The 16,228-nt window shown below is 54.5% G+C and overlaps 1 protein-coding gene across 1 annotated transcript in view; it reads right to left on the bottom strand.

Moving 5' to 3' along the window:
• Nucleotides 1-1,579: 1,579 nt before the first annotated feature.
• LOC145537866 (uncharacterized) overlaps nt 1,580-16,228 on the bottom strand; it is a 34,250-nt gene continuing 19,601 nt past the window's right edge. The window contains exons 2-3 of the mRNA XM_081568848.1: nt 7,215-7,290; nt 1,580-5,497 (exon numbers count right to left, since the gene is read on the bottom strand). Of these exons, the coding sequence (XP_081424974.1) occupies nt 7,279-7,290 (12 nt within the window). The 3' untranslated portion in view covers nt 1,580-5,497; nt 7,215-7,278. The remainder of the gene's footprint in view (nt 5,498-7,214; nt 7,291-16,228) is intronic.

The raw sequence follows: 16,228 nt of genomic DNA on the forward strand, positions 1-16,228 counted from the left end.
GGACGCTGAGCGGAAGGGCATTCATCACGGGCCGGGACAGGGCTCTTCACGTGGGATTGGAAGGTGCACGGAGAATTGGCCTCGACAACTTTTATGTGCCGTGCAGCCTTCTGTCCTGGAGGAGGAAATGGCCACCCACTCCAGTGTCCTTGCCTGGAGAATCCCACGGACGGGGAGCTGGGTGGGCTGCAGTCCACGGGGTCACACAGAGTCGGACACGACTGAGCAGCGACACAGATAGCACTCTGTCTTCCTTTCTGCTCTTGTTTCCTGAGAAGCAGCAAGTTTACGTTTTTGAAGGAGGTTGTCAGTGCTTTCAAATTTTTTACTATGTGGCTCAAAAAAGTAAAGAAACTGTTTGCAATGTGGGAGATCTGGATTCGATCCCTGAGTCGGGAAGATCCCCTGGAGAAGGAAATGGCTGCCCACTCCAGCATTCTTGGGCTTCCCTGGTGGCTCAGCTGGTAAAGAATCTGCTTGTAATGCAGTAGACCGGGCTTCGATCCCTGCTGGGGAGGATCCCCTGGAGGAGGAAATGGAAACCCTCTTGAATATTCTTGCCTGGAGAATGCCGTGGACAGAGGAGCCTGGCAGGCTGCACTCCGTGGGGTCACAAAGAGTCGGACACGACTGAGAGACTCACACCTTTGCTTTACGTAGAACCACGGAAGGGTACGTGAGGTGTTCAGTAAAGGAAGATAGAGAAATCCAATATCATGTTTAGCTTTTTTCTTGAGGCCTGGTATCAAAATGTTTGTCTTTAGATTGCTATTTAATGCCAGAGAAAGGGAAGTGGTTATAAGGGAGATAAAAACAGTAACAACCCCACACCGCTGGGATCCGGCTTCTTAAATCACGTGAGAGGTGTTGTTTCTAGATTTAAATCTGTTAGTCAGGAAGCCTTGACTCCTTGGACTCTTGGCTTCATTAAGATGTAATGAGTGGTCTCTGTCCTGGGTCACGACAGAGCCTCCAACAAAAGCCGTGTAAGAAATCAGGGTCCGTCAACCCCAGCTCTGCCTGCCCTGCTGTTAGCCTCTCCCCCTGTGTGACTAGGCACTTTTTCATGTATCTTTCTTAATACTTATCATATTGGATTGTAGTTGCTTAGTTGTGTGTGTGTGTGTGTGTCTTTACAGGCCTAACTCCCCAGCTGAATCTGCATGACCTGGGGCCAAGAAAAAAAATATATAATATATATGTATGCTTTCATTCTTGTACACACTATGCCTAACATGGTGCTTTGCACAAATGGTATTTAATACATGCTGTGAAAAGAAGGGAGGGGGTAAGAAAAGGAAGATAGAAAGCAAAGAATCCGACACAAGTAAGAGGAGATTGTGAATCAAGGTCAAGAAGTAAAATTCAAGGTCAACGATGCTGACAATTAGTAGGGATATTAAGGAGAGACCGCAGCCGCTTCAAACCATCCAAACCTGAGAAATTAACGTCAAGCTTTTCACTTTGGAGTAGTTTCAGACTTCAATGTTACAAATTATTACACGCTGAAAATTAGACTTAACCTCTTGATTTTAGAAATGATAAGCTTGAATTTTTCAAAGTGTGAACTCAGTTCATCGTACTTCAGTTTGCATTTATTTCTGAAATTACATACAAAAGTGTGGTTGAATTATATCTTATTTTCCATAATGAGTATTTTTCAGTCAATCAAGGCATCAAGACTATATACAAAATATTTCTTTTTGCTAAAAAATTGATGTAGAATTTTAGGTTAATTTTATGATCAGGAAGATAAATAAGTACGTGGAATGCAAGTCCCTCTAATATGGTCGTGTCCACTGCACACTGCTCTACATTAATGGTTATTTTCTTTCTGTTGCCAAGGTACAGAGCAAGCATCTCTTCTTCTGCTCCTCAAACGACCAAGTTAATTTTAATTCACAAGTTTGACTAAAGCCAGGAATTGAATTCTTTCTGGAGAGAAGCTTTTTACATATTCCACATATATTTTAACCTCATGGTTTGCAAAACCAAACATGTCACTCTTTCTTCTTTATCTGTTTCTCCTGTGTTTCCTACAGAAGTTCATCAACTCACTTTTCATTCACTCCATATGCGTTTAAGTGCAGGGCAGGCATCGGAGCCAGATCAGTGGTACAGATAGACACACGCCCTGCTCCTGCCGAACTGGCACTCCAGTGAAGAGATACAAAATTAAGTCATGGGTTGGCATCTTAATTAGTGATTTAAATAGCTTAATTATTTGACTCCCCTCTTGGATTCCTTCCAAGAAGGAATGCAAGGTGCTAGGAGGTTCTCCTGATGTTGACACCTACCTGCTCTACTGGAAATGGGAAAGCTTCTTAGGTTATGTCTGTGTTGAGCTTGAAAGTTAACTAAACGTTGGTAGAGAGGCGGGCAGGTTGGGGAGGGGCTGCTGGGCAGGAGCCGCTGACTGTGAAGACTCAGGAGCAGGTCATGGCACAGCCAAGCATGCCCCCTGTGCCGCTGCCAGGCTGTTTCCCAGGCTGGAACGCTCCGTGTCCCCAGAGCAACACACGGGGTGCAGCCGCTCTGCGTACTTGCCTGTGCTCGGCATGAGCAGCTTTTCTGATTTTCCGCATTGTGGGTAAATAGGAGTGTTTCATTGTGGCTTTCATTTGCCCTTTGTCCGGTGACTGACGTTGTGAAGCATCTTTGATACACTTAGCTGTGATTTGTATTTATTTTTGTGTGTGACGTATCAGTGAGTCTGGCATAGCTGGAAGTGGAAGTCGAGTCATTCCTGGGGCCTCTCATGACACCATTTCTGCAGCAGCAGCTCACCAAGTCCTGCCCATCCCACCTTCCAAACACCCCTCGTGACTGCTCCGGACTGTCTCGTCCCTGCCTGCTCCTGAAACGGGGAGACGGTCACGTCCAGTCTGGACAGGTCAGTGACTTCCCGGCTAGCGTCTGCTTCCTCTCTCCTGCCGTTCAGTACATCCTCTAATATGCAATCAGCTACTGAAGCTAAGCAGCTGCTCGCACCGAGCCTCCATCTCAGAGTCACCAAGCCCTTTGGTCCTCCTGGGGTGAAAGCTGATGGCCTTTGTAAGTCCCGTGTGGCTGTGCGAGGCTGGCAGGTCCTCTGCTCCAGCCTGGACGGGCGCCAGGCGACGCTGCCTCTTTGTGCCATGATCACGCTGGCCTTGCTCCTCCTCGGCCTCCCCTCAGCCCCTGGTCCCCTGGCTCCTCCCTCCGCCTCAGAGTCCCTGTTCCCAGCCCCTCCCACAGGCCCTTCAGAGCCTCTGCTGTGAGTCTGCCTCGGTATTCTCTTCTCCAGAAATTCTTCTCGGAGCTCTCTGCACAAGTCTTAACGCTTCCACTGTTCCTGGACCTTTCACCCATAGGACTGGTCAAATCAGACTTCCACAATTATGTCGTGATTCTCTGATCCACCCTCTCATCTTTCATTCTGTCTGTCCTGTGATTGCCAAGGACAGCCCTGCCCTGGCTCACCTGTGTATCCACTGTGCCAGGTAGGGTGCCAGGCTTGGCAGGCACTGGATAAGCACTGGTTTATTGAATCAGTGGACAAATGAAAAATAAGTGAATATTGCATATTCAAAATAAAGTGGGAGGGGAATCTGGACTTCAGTTTTTGTAAGAGCTAGAGAAATCAGAACTGCTTTCCTCACAAAGTGGGTGTTCTTTGCAGTGGCAAAGAGCAGGGCAAGATGGGAGCTGTGAAGAGAAGGTATAAATCTTTCAGGGACTGAACCAGGTGCTGACTGAAAGGTTAATGAACCTGTAAAATCTGAACCGTCAGTCTGTTTGCATTTTTGACATCAGTCAGTTCAGTCGCTCAGTCGCTCAGTCGTGTCCGACTCTTTGAGACCCCATGGACTGCAGCACGCCAGGCCGTCCAACTCCCGGAGCTTGCTCAAACTCATGTCCGTTGAGTCAGTGATGCCATCCAACCATCTCATCCTCTGTCATCCTCTTCTCCTCCTGCCCCCAATCCTTCCCAGCATTAGGGTCTTTTCAAATGAGTCAGTTTATCAGGTGGCCAAAGTATTGGAGCTTTAGCTTCAGCATCAGTCCTTCCACTGAATATTCAGGACTGATTTCCTTTAGGATGGACTGGTTGGATCTCCTTGCAGTCCAAGGGACTCTCAAGAGTCTTCTCCAACACCACAGTTCAAAAGCATCAATTCTTCTGCACTCAGCTTTGTTTATAGTCCAACCCTCATATCCATACATGACTACTGGAAAAACCATAGCATTGACTACACAGACCTTTGTTGGCAAAGTAATGTCTCTGCTTTTTAATATGCTGTCTAGGTTGGTCATAATTTTCCTTCCAAGGAGTAAGCGTCTTTTAATTTCATGGCTGCAGTCACCATCTGCAGTGATTTTGGAGCCCCCCAAAATAAAAGTCTGCCACTGTTTCTCCATCTTTATGCCATGAAGTGATGGGACCAGATGCCATGATCTTAGTTTTCTGAATGTTGAGCTTTAAGCCAACTTTTTGACTCTCCTCTTTCACTTTCATCAAGAGGCTCTTTAGCTCTTCTTTGCTTTCTGCCATAAGGGTGGTGTCATCTGCATATCTGAGGTTATTAATATTTCTCCCAGCAATCTTGATTCAAGCTTGTGGTTCATCCAGTCCAGCATCTCTCATGATGTACTCTGCATAGAAGTTAAATAAGCAGGGTGACAATATAGAGCCTTGACATACTCCTTTCCCTATTAGGAACCAGTCGTTTTTCTATGTCCAGTTCTAACTGTTGCTTCCTGACCTGCATACAGGTTTCTCAAGAGGCAGGTCAGGTGGTCTGGTATTCCCACCTCTGTAAGAGTTTTCCACAGTTTGTTGTGATCCACACAGTCACAGGCTTTGGCATAGTCAATAAAGCAGAAGTAGATGTTTTTCTGGAACTCTCTTGCTTTTTCGATGATCCAGCAGATGTTGGTAATTTGATCTCTGGTTCCTCTGCCTTTTCTAAATCCCGCTTGAACATCTGGAAGTTCACGGTTCACGTACTGATGAAGCCTGGCTGGCAGAATTTTGAGGTTTACTTTGCTAGCATGTGACATGAGTGCAATTCTGCAGTCGTTTGAGCATTCTTTGGCGTTGCCTTTCTTTGGGATTAGAATGAAAACTGACCTTTTCCAGTCCTGTGGCCACTGCTGAGTTTTCCAGATTTGCTGGCATATTGAGTGCAGCACTTTCACAGCATCATCTTTTAGAATTTGAAATAGCTCAACTGGAATTCCATCACCTCCACTAGCTTTGTTTGTAGTGATGGTTCCTAAGGCGCACTTGGTTTTTGATGTAAGTTCAATGTATCTTTCTGATCCTTTGTTGGAAAGTGCTGCCACGGAAGGCGTGTGTGTGAGTGTGAGCGCGTGTGCAGTCAGAGGTGAGAGGGTGCTGTCTTCTACCTGCGGTGCTGGCCAGGCCACGGGCAGGAGGTGAGCGGGGCAGGAAACTGCAACCAGAGACACTCCTGTAGGTACATCTCCATCGCCTCTCCTCTCCATCACGGAACTGGCAGAAACACAAAGGAGATGTTATATTTTCCTTACAAAAGTGCAGTTGAGATTGAAGACAATTTTATGGAAAATCAAAGGGTCAGGGTGACTGGGGCGACGTCTCCCTCCTGGACTGAGGTCTTGTGAGCAGAGACCAGCCTGTACGCGGTGTCTATCTCATCCCAGAACAGCACGATGCTTTGCATGTAGATGTGTCCAATCAAACTCCAATTCTGTAATTTGTTTCCTGCTGTAGACTGCATCAAGGATTTCTGGTTTGCCTTTTCAAAGTGGAAATGCAAGAGTGACAGGTATTACTTTTTAGTTTCCTGTGGGAAAATGCCAGGTTTTATTTTTAAATTGCCCTAAGGAAACTTTCCAGACGTGAAAGTAGTTTTCCTGCAGAGGAGGAATTACTGCTGACCACGCTCGGCCTGTGGCCGTCAAAGGAGGCTGGGCTCTGGAAATGGAAAGAGTCATGTCTGTTTCCACCTCCCTGTCCTTCCCATCTGGGTGGCCCCGTGATACAACTGTGGCCAAGAGACCTACCGGGAGCTCTCTGGGAATCTCATGTGTGTGTGTCTGTGTGTGTCTGTGTGAGTGCATGTCTGTGTGTCTACGTTTGGGTCTCTGTGTGTGTGTGTGTGTCTGTGTGTCTATGTCTGTGTGTGTGCATGTCTGTGTTTGAGTCTGTGTGTGTGTGTGTGTCTGTGTGTGTGTGTCTATGTTTGGGTCTGTGTGTGTGGGTTTGTGTCTGTGGGTGTGTGTCTGTGTGTCTGTGTTTGGGTCTGTGTGTGTGTGTCTATGTCTGTGTGTGTGCATGTCTGTGTTTGGGTCTGTGTGTGTGTGTGTCTGTGTGTGTGCATGTCTGTGTTTGGGTCTGTGTGTGTGTATGTCTTTGGAGGGTTGGATGCTTGCTGTTGTCCTTCGTCACCTTTCTTGGCCTGGACTGTGAAGGTGTATGTCTGTGGAGCGGCAGATGTCTTGTGTCTGAGAATGAGAACAGCTCTCTGGGAATGGAGGAGCAGACGCTGATGGAGCTGAGCTGCTTGAAGACCCTGTAGAATCCTTCAGCCGTCTGGACTCCAGGCTCCTCTCTGTTAAATATATATATCTTCTACATGTACAAGTATAAACAGTAAGTACCTCATTTAGTTACGTGCCTGTGGTTAAGCTCTTTTGCTGAGCAGCAGAGAAAACCTGGAAAGTAAAGATTCCTGGATTTTTCCAAGGGCCCCAGCCCTTCCCCAAGGTGCTGGCGCTTTGGGACAACGCCCTGCACCGGCAATGCCTGCTTGCCCAGCAGTGCCAGGCTAGCCTCAGTTGTCATGGCAGGAGCAGGGTTGCTGTCTACACAGCCCAGCCCAGGTGGTCCCGGACACTTGCCTGAAGAGGCTGGAGGGATGGTTTGCTGTCTCTCCAGGGAGCACAGATGAGGAGGCACCGAGGTCTGCCTGCAGACATGAGTGTGTCCACAGTACAAGGGCTGCCACCTGCCTCCTGAAGGGTCGGGCCCGGGGGGAGACAGAGCAGGGGCTTCTGCATCCTGGTGACTTGATGCAAATCGACCAAACAACCCCAAGTCTCTATCTTTAAATTTCCACTTATGTAGAACAACATATCTGATTAAGGTTGGATTTTCTGTTACGTGCAATCTGTATATATTCTGTGGGTGGAGGAAGGGAGGATGCTAGCTTAAGTGTCCAAACTCTAAAGCCTGCTTGTTCACTCACCTATTTCAAACAGCTAGTAATACAAACGGTCATGAGTGCCCACTGGAGGGGCGGTCAGAAGTCCCTAGACTTGGTTCTGAAACAGATAAAAAGGATAATAAGTGAAAAAGACATGCTTCTAATGCTTATGAATTTGGTGATATAATCAGTTAATTCAATTCCATACAAAACACAAGAGACAATAAGGTGAGGGGTTTTTATTTTATTTGAGGTAATAGATTAAATGATATTAATTTTCACACATGAAAAGGATCATCCTGATATCAGTGTGGGAAGCCAACTGGAGACGGGAGAGAGGAAGACCAGGTACCTGCCACCTTCTGTCGTCCAGAGGGACGGCCAGGGCTCGGACTCCATGAGCAGAGGTGGGGGTGGGGCTTGGGGACACGGGGAGGTGGGGGCTGTCCCGTGAGGGGTGTGGGGACACGGGGAGGTGGGGGCGGGGCGTGGGGACACGGGGAGGTGGGGGCTGTCCTGTGAGGGTGAGGGGACACGGGGAGGTGGGGGCTGTCCCGTGAGGGTGAGGGGACACGGGGAGGTGGGGGCTGTCCCCCACACCCTCACGGGACAGCCCTCACCTCCCCGTGAGGGGTGTGGGGACATGGGGATGTGGGGGCTGTCCCGTGAGGGTGTGGGGACACGGGGAGGTGGGGGCTGTCCCGTGAGGGTGTGGGGACACGGGGAGGTGGGGGCTGTCCCGTGAGGGGTGTGGGGACACGAGGAGGTGGGGGCTGTCCCGTGAGGGTGAGGGGACACGAGGAGGTGGGGGCTGTCCCGTGAGGGTGAGGGGACACGGGGAGGTGGGGGCTGTCCCGTGAGGGTGTGGGGACACGGGGAGGTGGGGGCTGTCCCGTGAGGGTGTGGGGACACGGGGAGGTGGGGGCTGTCCTCTGAGGGTGTGGGGACACGAGGATGTGGGGGCTGTCCTGTGAGGGTGAGGGGACACGGGGATGTGGGGGCTGTCCCGTGAGGGTGTGGGGACACGGGGAGGTGGGGGCGGGGCGTGGGGACACGGGGAGGTGGGGGCTGTCCTGTGAGGGTGAGGGGACACGGGGAGGTGGGGGCTGTCCTGTGAAGGTGTGGGGACACGGGGAGGTGGGGGCTGTCCCGTGAGGGTGAGGGGACACGGGGAGGTGGGGGCTGTCCCGTGAGGGTGAGGGGACACGGGGAGGTGGGGGCTGTCCCGTGAGGGTGAGGGGACACGGGGAGGTGGGGGCTGTCCCGTGGGGGTGAGGGGACACGGGGAGGTGCGGGCTGTCCTGTGAGGGTGAGGGGACACGGGGAGGTGGGGGCTGTCCTCTGAGGGTGAGGGGACACGGGGAGGTGGGGGCTGTCCTGTGAGGGTGAGGGGACACGGGGAGCTGGGGGCTGTCCTGTGAGGGCATGGGGACACGGGGAGGTGGGGGCTGTCCTCTGAGGGGGTGAGGGGACACGGGGAGGTGGGGGCTGTCCCGTGGGGGTGAGGGGACACGGGGAGGTGCGGGCTGTCCCGTGAGGGTGAGGGGACACGGGGAGGTGGGGGCTGTCCTGTGAGGGTGAGGGGACACGGGGAGGTGGGGGCTGTCCTGTGAGGGTGAGGGGACACGGGGAGCTGGGGGCTGTCCTGTGAGGGCATGGGGACACGGGGAGGTGGGGGCTGTCCTCTGAGGGGGTGAGGGGACACGGGGAGGTGGGGGCTGTCCCGTGGGGGTGAGGGGACACGGGGAGGTGGGGGCTGTCCTGTGAGGGTCTGGGGACACGAGGAGGTGGGGGCTGTCCTGTGAGGGTGAGGGGACACGGGGAGGTGGGGGCTGTCCTGTGAGGGGTGAGGGGACACGGGGAGGTGGGGGCTGTCCTGTGAAGGTGAGGGGACACGGGGAGGTGGGGGCTGTCCTCTGAGGGGGTGAGGGGAGACGGGGAGGTGGGGGCTGTCCCGTGAGGGTGAGGGGACACGGGGAGGTGGGGGCTGTCCCGTGAGGGTGTGGGGACACGGGGAGATGGCGGCTGTCCCGTGAGGGTGTGGGGACACAGGGAGGTGTGGGCTGTCCCGTGAGGGTGAGGGGACATGGGGAGGTGGGGGCTGTCCTCTGAGGGTGTGGGGACACGGGGAGGTGGGGGCTGTCCCGTGGGGGTGAGGGGACACGGGGAGGTGGGGGCTGTCCCGTGAGGGTGAGGGGACACAGGGAGGTGGGGGCTGTCCCCTCAGGGTGTGGGGACACGGGGAGGTGGGGGCTGTCCTCTGAGGGTGAGGGGACACGGGGAGGTGGGGGCTGTCCTCTGAGGGGGTGAGGGGACACGGGAGGTGGGGGCTGTCCTCTGAGGTTGAGGGGACACGGGGAGGTGGGGGTTGTCCTCTGAGGGTGAGGGGACACGGGGAGGTGGGGGCTGTCCTCTGAGGGGGTGAGGGGACACGGGAGGTGGGGGCTGTCCTCTGAGGTTGAGGGGACACGGGGAGGTGGGGGTTGTCCTCTGAGGGTGTGGGGACACGGGGAGGTGGGGGCTGTCCTCTGAGGGTGAGGGGACACGGGGAGGTGGGGGCTGTCCTCTGAGGGGGTGAGGGGACACGGGAGGTGGGGGCTGTCCTCTGAGGTTGAGGGGACACGGGGAGGTGGGGGTTGTCCTCTGAGGGTGTGGGGACACGGGGAGGTGGGGGCTGTCCTCTGAGGTTGAGGGGACACGGGGAGGTGGGGGTTGTCCTCTGAGGGTGTGGGGACACGGGGAGGTGGGGGCTGTCCCGTCTGGGTCTGGGGACACGGGGAGGTGGGGGCTGTCCTCTGAGGGGGTGAGGGGACACGGGGAGGTGGGGGCTGTCCTCTGAGGGTGAGGGGACACGGGGAGGTGGGTGTTGTCCTCTGAGGGTGTGGGGACACGGGGAGGTGGGGGCTGTCCCGTCTGGGTCTGGGGACACGGGGAGGTGGGGGCTGTCCTCTCAGGGGGTGAGGGGACACGGGCAGGTGGGTGCTGTCCCCTCAGGGTGTGGGGACACGGGGAGGTGGGGGCTGTCCTCTGAGGGTGAGGGGACACGGGGAGGTGGGGGCTGTCCTCTGAGGGGGTGAGGGGAGACGGGGAGGTGGGGGCTGTCCTGTGAGGGTGAGGGGACACGGGGAGGTGGGGGCTGTCCTCTGAGGGGGTGAGGGGACACAGGGAGGTGGGGGCTGTCCTGTGAGGGTGAGGGGACACGGGGAGGTGGGGGCTGTCCTGTGAGGGCATGGGGACACGGGGAGGTGGGGGTTGTCCTCTGAGGGTGTGGGGACACGGGGAGGTGGGGGCTGTCCCGTGTGGGTCTGGGGACACGGGCAGGTGGGTGCTGTCCCGTGAGGGTGTGGGGACACGGGGAGGTGGGGGCTGTCCTGTGAGGGTGTGGGGACACGGGGAGGTGGGGGCTGTCCCGTGAGGGTGTGGGGACACGGGGTGGTGGGGGCTGTCCTGTGAGGGTGAGGGTACACGGGGAGGTGGGGGCTGTCCTGTGAGGGTGAGGGTACACGGGGAGGTGGGGGCTGTCCCGTGAGGGTGAGGGGACACGGGGTGGTGGGGGCTGTCCTGTGAGGGTGAGGGTACACGGGGAGGTGGGGGCTGTCCCGTGAGGGTGTGGGGACACGGGGTGGTGGGGGCTGTCCTGTGAGGGTGAGGGTACACGGGGAGGTGGGGGCTGTCCTGTGAGGGTGTGGGGACACGGGGAGGTGGGGGCTGTCCTCTGAGGGTGTGGGGACACGGGGACGTGGGGGTTGTCCCGTGGGGGTGAGGGGACACGGGGAGGTGGGGGCTGTCCTCTGAGGGGGTGAGGGGACACGGGCAGGTGGGTGCTGTCCCGTCAGGGTGTGGGGACACGGGGAGGTGGGGGCTGTCTCTTGAAGCGAGGGTTGTTGTCTGATGGCCCTTCAGCTCCTGCACACACACGGGAGTCTTCAGACACCTCTTCCCCGAGAGGAGTTAGGACTCAAGGTGAACTGGCTAATGAGTAGGACTGGGACCAGGAGAGGGAAACCAAGATCAGGAGGATGTAGGGAACTCTAAGCTGAACCGGTGTGAGTTGGCTAACCTTTGGGGCTGGTCCACCTGGGTTTCAGAACTGAAGATGCCAGAGAGGGACACTGAGAGAGAAGCCCTAGAGAGGGCACGGAGGGGCACAGACACAAGCTTGGAGCGAGGGACTGGGGGTCTGCACCATCTTGCTGGAGGCGAGCCATGCCCAGCTTGGAGATAACGCTGAAGACTCGAGCTTTAGGTACTGGTAGGTGGTAATATATTAATAATATTAAACTAATAAATATTAGAGTTTGGCATTTGTTGTGGACTAGTTTGATGGGAGTGACAATGAGTTGAGGGCTTCCCAGGTGGTGCTAGTGGTAAAGAACCCACCTGCCAACGCAGGAGACACAGGAGACCCAGGTTGCATCCCTGGGTGGGGAAGATCCCCTGGAGGAGGGCGTGGCAACCCTCCAGTATTCTTGCCTGGAGAATCCTGTGGACACAGGAGACTGGCAGGCTACAGTCCATAGGGTTGCAAAGCGTTGGACACGAGTATGAAATAACTCCCTGCAAGAGTCATAAACAAATACAAATCTCACACAAAGAAGGAAGCATGTACAGAGGCGGCAGCCCTCGTATCCTTGACCGGTCTTGCAGCTGGAGGCTGCGATTGTGATGTTTACAGCGTCTTCCATTTCTCACTTGTATTCTGCTGTCAGGGGTGCAGGTGGCCCAGACCTCATTCTTGAGCAGTCTCGGTCCTTGGTTTTCTTGCTTTTGTTGAATTGCTGTACTCATCTCTTCACTTTCACTGGGACGTGTTTGAGACATGCCGAAGAATCTCTTGCCATCGAGACACGTCCCTCCCTGTCCCCATTGTTGAGACAGCTCTATTTTCCTCGATAACTGGGATAACTCACCCCAGACAATGCAGCAACTCCTTTCTTTGCCCGATGATTCAGTACCATAAGAAGCCCCAAATGACAAAGTGGCCTTGTCAGCTTCCCATTCAATGGAAGCTTTGTTGCTGGCACCAGTAGAAGTATTTTCACTTTGAGTCTAGTTGAGTTTAGTCACTAAGTCACGTCTGACTCTTTCGTGACCCCATGGACTGCAGCCTGCCAGTCTCCTCTGTCCACGGGACTCTCCAGGCAAGAATACTGGAGTGGGCTGCCATTCCCTTCTCCAGGGGGCCTTCCCAGCCCAGGGACTGAACTCCAGTCTCCCGCATTGCAGGCATATTGTCTACCCCTGCGCCAGCTGGGGGATTAGTAACTCTAAGCCAGGGAGCCTGAAGACCCGGAGACACAGAGGATAAGCGTCTTCAGGGAATTATTAGCTGTTGTCATAAGAGGAGCCCCTCCCACTTCTCATCCTTGACACCAAGATCTGTGTTTTCAGCTCTGGTTCCAGACACGCACCCGGGTCTGTAGCAAGCACCCTGATCCCACAGGGAGCCGTCTCCTGGTCGGATGTAACGGTCCTAAGCAAGGCGTTACCTGACTTGCCTAGCATCTCCCGGATGACGGAGTGTGTGCTGCGGTGGTCCGGGCCTGGGCCCACTGCCCGTCTACCGTGCAGACATCATCACTTCCTCCATGGGAACCCTCCCCACTCAGAAATATGCCACCTGAGGGGCTCTGCGTTGTCTTCTTCTGTCCAGACTGGGGCTCGGCAGCTACGGTGCTGTGGGTTGAATCAAGTTTGCCAAAAGATATGCTCAAGTCTGCACTCCTGGCACCCATGCAGGTAACGTTTTTTGGAAAGGAGGCCTTTGAAGATGTGATGAAGTTCAAAGGTGGCCCCTCCCCCGGTGACCAGGTCCTTCTGAGAGGAGGGAGGTCTGAGCACAGAGATCTGGCCCAGAGGGAGGGACGCCATGTGACAATGGAGGCAGGGATGGCTGTGATGCCGCCAGAGACGAGCAGAACCAGGACCGCCAGCACCACCCTCAGCTGGAGGGGGCACGGCTGGACCTCCGTCCGGGGAGGGCCTGGTCCTTGAGCCCACGCTCCGGGCCTCCAGCCCGAGAAAATAAACCTCTGCTGTCTGCAGCCCCCGCCCGCTCTGTGGCCCTTTGCTCTCGCAGCCCTGGGGCAAAGAGTCGGCCCCACGGAGCCCACACGCAGCCTCATGCCTGCCGCCGCGGTCACTGTGTGACTCACCAACGTCACAGGTGGAGGGGCCTCAGGGACCAAGTGAGGTGGGTTCCTGGGGTGGGCCAGCCCCCAGCCGTGGGGAGGCCCCTCTGCAGTGACGTCGTCGCCGACGGGGGTCCACAGGGACGCGGACATCCACACACGCTTGTCTGCTCCGACGGGCCCTCTGCATGCTCTCCCACAGACCTCGTCAGCGGTCCGCCAGCCCCGTTCCCTCCAACCACCAGTTAACCCCTGCCCGTGAATCCATGTCCATCCACGCTCCGGCCACGGCTCCCCTCCCGGTGACTCTGACAGATGGCTGGCAGGTCTCGGTGTCTGCCCTGGGCGGGGTTTTCTTCCAGGAACCCTACAGAGATGCCGAGGCCCGGCCGTCTGGTGTCAGCTCATCAGGTGGACCCACTCGTGAGCCAGGCTCCTTTTCTCCTACGGAAGCTGCTTGTTACAGGGACCCCCAGTGTAGACAGGAGTGGGGGTGGGAGGGGGGCCATGGCGAGTGATCCTTTTGGGATTGGAGCCCCTGCTGAGCACGCTGGTTGGAGCCCCCCACCCATGTGCACAAACAGCTCATGATGATTGTCTTCAGTCCCATGACGCTCGGGGCTGCATGATGCTGGGGGTTCTGCACACGTCATGCTGTCCGGGGAGCCAGGAGCTCTCACAAGGACCCTGACTGCTTGCAGGAGACGGCAGGTTTTTCCTCACATCCCAGGGCCTGTGATGTGATTTCATGGATGTCATCAAAGGCTCTTCACATCCTTGTTTGTCACAGAGGATGGGCGCTCCCCAGGGGAGTCAGGCCACACAGGACCCAGACAACTGGGCGGCCTCCTTATGGTTTGGATCTACTGCTTTTTGATCTGAGGCCAGCTCCTAGTGGACAGCTTTATGGGTTGCCCAGTAACCGGGTCAGACACACAATGAAACGCGGCAGAGTGTGCCTCCCCAATCCAAAGCAGCCCTGAAAGCGCCTTCTCACTTTGCGGCAGGGGTATAATCAGGCGTCTGCGTCTTTCAGGAGTATGATGAAAGGTCCCTGAGCACTAGGACCTGCGGACGTCTGGAAGGTCCAACCCTGCAGCCGTGGCTTTATCTCCCATCCTCTGACTGGCTCTGTCTGAGTAACTTATAAGTAATTCAGTGTGTTTGAAGGATGCAATCTGCATGAGATATATATAAATAAACGATATCTATGTCTACCTATATATAGCCACACAGATAAGCAGACTAGAAACCACAGCAAGTACTACACACTGTGCCGAAGAGTTTAGAATGCATTTGGAGGGTAGTGGGGAACTGTTAACATTTTAAATCGGAATTTACATCATCTGGCTTGTGCTTAGTAGGACTTTTCTTGCACAGTGTGTGGAGAAGGGAGGGGTGTCAAGACTAGGAGACGGGTCGGTCTGGCTGGTCATCGGTACGAGAGTTCTAGGGGCAAGAGTCAAGGCAGGCCAGTGGGGTGAAACGATATTGATGGAGTCAAGTGATATTAATTACCACTAATTCTCTGGCATTTTTCTAAGAGCTGGGGTATAAGATGAGGAAGGAGGAGACACACCTTAACTCACAGCAGGTGTCCCCAATCTCCAGGGTCTAAAGCCTGAGGATCTGAGGTGGAGCTGATGCCATAATGATAGAGATAACGCGCACAATAAATGTATTAATAATGCACTTGAATCATGCTGAAAACATCCCCCATGCCCCAGTCCGTAAAAAAACTGGCTCCCACAAAACTGGTCCATGGTGCCAAAAAGGCTGGGGACCACTGGCAGTGATGGGAGAGCATGGATCACATAATTACACAAATTATTATACAGCAGGGGGGCATTATACTTCAGAAGTATCCATGAAGGAATCGGTCACTCAGGGAGATCGAGGATATAGTCCCAGCTGGGTGTGTGTGTGTGTGTGTGCACGTGTGTGTGCGTGTGTGTGTGCACGAGCATGTCTGAGGAGCTGAAGACCCCAGGAGCAAGAATGCCAGGAGAGGGGGGAGAGTTAAGGACATGAGACAGGGAGGGAGGGAGGCCAGTTCTCAAAGACCACTGAGGATGTCTTATAAATGTGTTCCTTGTCTTAAAACCTGCTGGAAGTCACTAGAGGCTTTCAAGTAGGAGTGTGTGCTGGATTGCGTTGAAAAATATTACTTCTACTCTCACTGCAAAGTGGAAGCTGGAGGAGTCCAAGGGTAGAGGCGGGGAGACCTGTTAGCAGGTGACGTACAGCCCCCAGGAAAGAGGTGATGTCCTGGTTCGTGGAAAGGTGAGGGGTCGGATCCCAGTTTCAGGAAGGGAGTTGGTGCTCAAGTGAGAGCTTGAGGCGGTGGAGAGTTTCTTTTCCTGGAGGAAGAGCAACAGCGACAAAGAGTAACTGAGCTGTGGGGGTTGGGACTGGGTCTGTGAGCACGAAGCCACCTGGGAATAAACCCCGAGGTGGAGTGGGCAGGAGGAACCTTCCAGGGGACGGTTCCTTCCAGGGGACGGATCTTCCAGGGGACGGTTCCTTCCAGGGGACGGACCTTCTAGGGGACGGACATTCCAGGGGACGGACCTTCTAGGGAGCCCTAGTGCTGAGCACTCTCTGTCACTAAGGTCCTGAGGAACAGTCCCCAAGGCTTCTTCTGTGGTTGGAAGCACAGACATCCTTTTAGGCTCCACCTCTCAGCGGCTTGTATTTAGAAACTGTAGCTTGTCTAGTCTCAACAATATTAACAACTATAAAAATCTCCATGTGAATAAGCTTCGAAATGTGTCAAAATGAGCACAGGAAAGTTACCTGTGTGGTAGGGGTGTGACCAAGTCAGAGAGAAGCCTCCTGAAAATAGATATGCTCTGGATTGTTTTCTTTCGGTACTGTGGGAAAGAACATGGCAGGACTAAGACTTGTGATAATTTGAAGCACAAG

This window comes from Giraffa tippelskirchi, chromosome 1, assembly GCF_054371585.1.
Source record: "Giraffa tippelskirchi isolate mGirTip1 chromosome 1, T2T-mGirTip1v1.2.pri, whole genome shotgun sequence".
NCBI classification, from domain to species: domain Eukaryota; kingdom Metazoa; phylum Chordata; class Mammalia; order Artiodactyla; family Giraffidae; genus Giraffa; species Giraffa tippelskirchi.